The sequence below is a fragment of the Entamoeba dispar genome, genomic scaffold (genome assembly GCF_000209125.1).
Source record: "Entamoeba dispar SAW760 scf_1105229458543 genomic scaffold, whole genome shotgun sequence".
NCBI lineage: Eukaryota > Evosea > Mastigamoebida > Endamoebidae > Entamoeba > Entamoeba dispar.
This window is the reverse complement of record NW_001853245.1, coordinates 1-2,126: the sequence shown is the minus strand read 5'-3', so window position 1 is coordinate 2,126 and position 2,126 is coordinate 1. Positions and strand designations below refer to the sequence as shown.

At 24.6% G+C, this 2,126-nt stretch overlaps 1 protein-coding gene across 1 annotated transcript, besides 6 other annotated features; it reads left to right on the top strand.

Annotated features, from left to right (window-relative positions):
* The first annotated feature begins 9 nt into the window (after positions 1-9).
* Positions 10-111: a microsatellite.
* Positions 112-430: 319 nt separating this feature from the next.
* Positions 431-552: a microsatellite.
* A 201-nt stretch (positions 553-753) lies between these two features.
* On the top strand, positions 754-1,074 carry EDI_147840 (uncharacterized protein; the record flags this gene model as incomplete). The annotated part of the gene is made up of 1 exon (XM_001734744.1): positions 754-1,074. The coding sequence occupies one exon, from the start codon at positions 754-756 to the stop codon at positions 1,072-1,074; it is 321 nt and encodes a 106-aa protein (XP_001734796.1).
* Positions 793-922: a microsatellite.
* A 167-nt stretch (positions 1,075-1,241) lies between the features above and the next one.
* Positions 1,242-1,363: a microsatellite.
* A 241-nt stretch (positions 1,364-1,604) lies between these two features.
* Positions 1,605-1,734: a microsatellite.
* A 314-nt stretch (positions 1,735-2,048) lies between these two features.
* Positions 2,049-2,125: a microsatellite.
* Between the last annotated feature and the right edge of the window lies 1 nt (position 2,126).

The window sequence follows — 2,126 nt, the reverse complement described above, 5'->3', positions numbered from 1 at the left end:
ATATATCACTATCTATATATTATATATATATATTATGTATCTATATATTATATATATTATGTATCTATATATTATTTATATATATTATATATATATTATCTATCTATATATTCTTCTTTATCACTCTCTGTCTATATGTTTATTCCTTTTATATATGTTTATTCCTTTTATATATGTTTATTCCCTTTAAAAAATACCTAGAAGGCGACTATGGGGATCGGACCCATGACCTTCTCTTTACGAGAGAGACGCTCTGCCACTGAGCTAAGCCGCCTTATATTATTATTACCTATTTCTATCTTTACACTTAGCTTATATATATTTATTATCTTCCCTATTTATTATGTTATTATTTATCATCTTTTTACCTTTATATCTTTTTATTACTTTATTATACATCTACTATACACTTCTTACTATTACTATTTCCTACTTATTACTATTTACTTATTACTTCTTACATTACTTCCATTTCTTACTTATTACTTATTACTTCTTACTTATTACTTCTTACTTATTACTTCTTACATCCTTTTACTACTTACTACTTACACCTACCCATCTATTCATAACGGTTCATGGTGTAGGGGCAGCATATAAGATTTTGGTTCTTAGGACCCCAGTTCGAATCTGGGTGGGACCACTTTTTATGTATATAACTATACCTTTATACCATTATATTAAACTTATGAACTTTATCTATGTTTATATTCTAACTATTATCTCTTTCTATATATATTTCTATCTTATATTATGTTATATATTCTACTATATTCTACTTTTATCACCACTTATGTATGTATGTATATATATATATCACTATCTATATATTATATATATATATTATGTATCTATATATTATATATATTATGTATCTATATATTATTTATATATATTATATATATATTATCTATCTATATATTCTTCTTTATCACTCTCTGTCTATATGTTTATTCCTTTTATATATGTTTATTCCTTTTATATATGTTTATTCCCTTTAAAAAATACCTAGAAGGCGACTATGGGGATCGGACCCATGACCTTCTCTTTACGAGAGAGACGCTCTGCCACTGAGCTAAGCCGCCTTATATTATTATTACCTATTTCTATCTTTACACTTAGCTTATATATATTTATTATCTTCCCTATTTATTATGTTATTATTTATCATCTTTTTACCTTTATATCTTTTTATTACTTTATTATACATCTACTATACACTTCTTACTATTACTATTTCCTACTTATTACTATTTACTTATTACTTCTTACATTACTTCCATTTCTTACTTATTACTTATTACTTCTTACTTATTACTTCTTACTTATTACTTCTTACATCCTTTTACTACTTACTACTTACACCTACCCATCTATTCATAACGGTTCCATGGTGTAGGGGCAGCATATAAGATTTTGGTTCTTAGGACCCCAGTTCGAATCTGGGTGGGACCACTTTTTATGTATATAACTATACCTTTATACCATTATATTAAACTTATGAACTTTATCTATGTTTATATTCTAACTATTATCTCTTTCTATATATATTTCTATCTTATATTATGTTATATATTCTACTATATTCTACTTTTATCACCACTTATGTATGTATGTATATATATATATCACTATCTATATATTATATATATATATTATGTATCTATATATTATATATATTATGTATCTATATATTATTTATATATATTATATATATATTATCTATCTATATATTCTTCTTTATCACTCTCTGTCTATATGTTTATTCCTTTTATATATGTTTATTCCTTTTATATATGTTTATTCCCTTTAAAAAATACCTAGAAGGCGACTATGGGGATCGGACCCATGACCTTCTCTTTACGAGAGAGACGCTCTGCCACTGAGCTAAGCCGCCTTATATTATTATTACCTATTTCTATCTTTACACTTAGCTTATATATATTTATTATCTTCCCTATTTATTATGTTATTATTTATCATCTTTTTACCTTTATATCTTTTTATTACTTTATTATACATCTACTATACACTTCTTACTATTACTATTTCCTACTTATTACTATTTACTTATTACTTCTACATTACTTCCATTTCTTACTTATTACTTATTACTTCTTACTTAT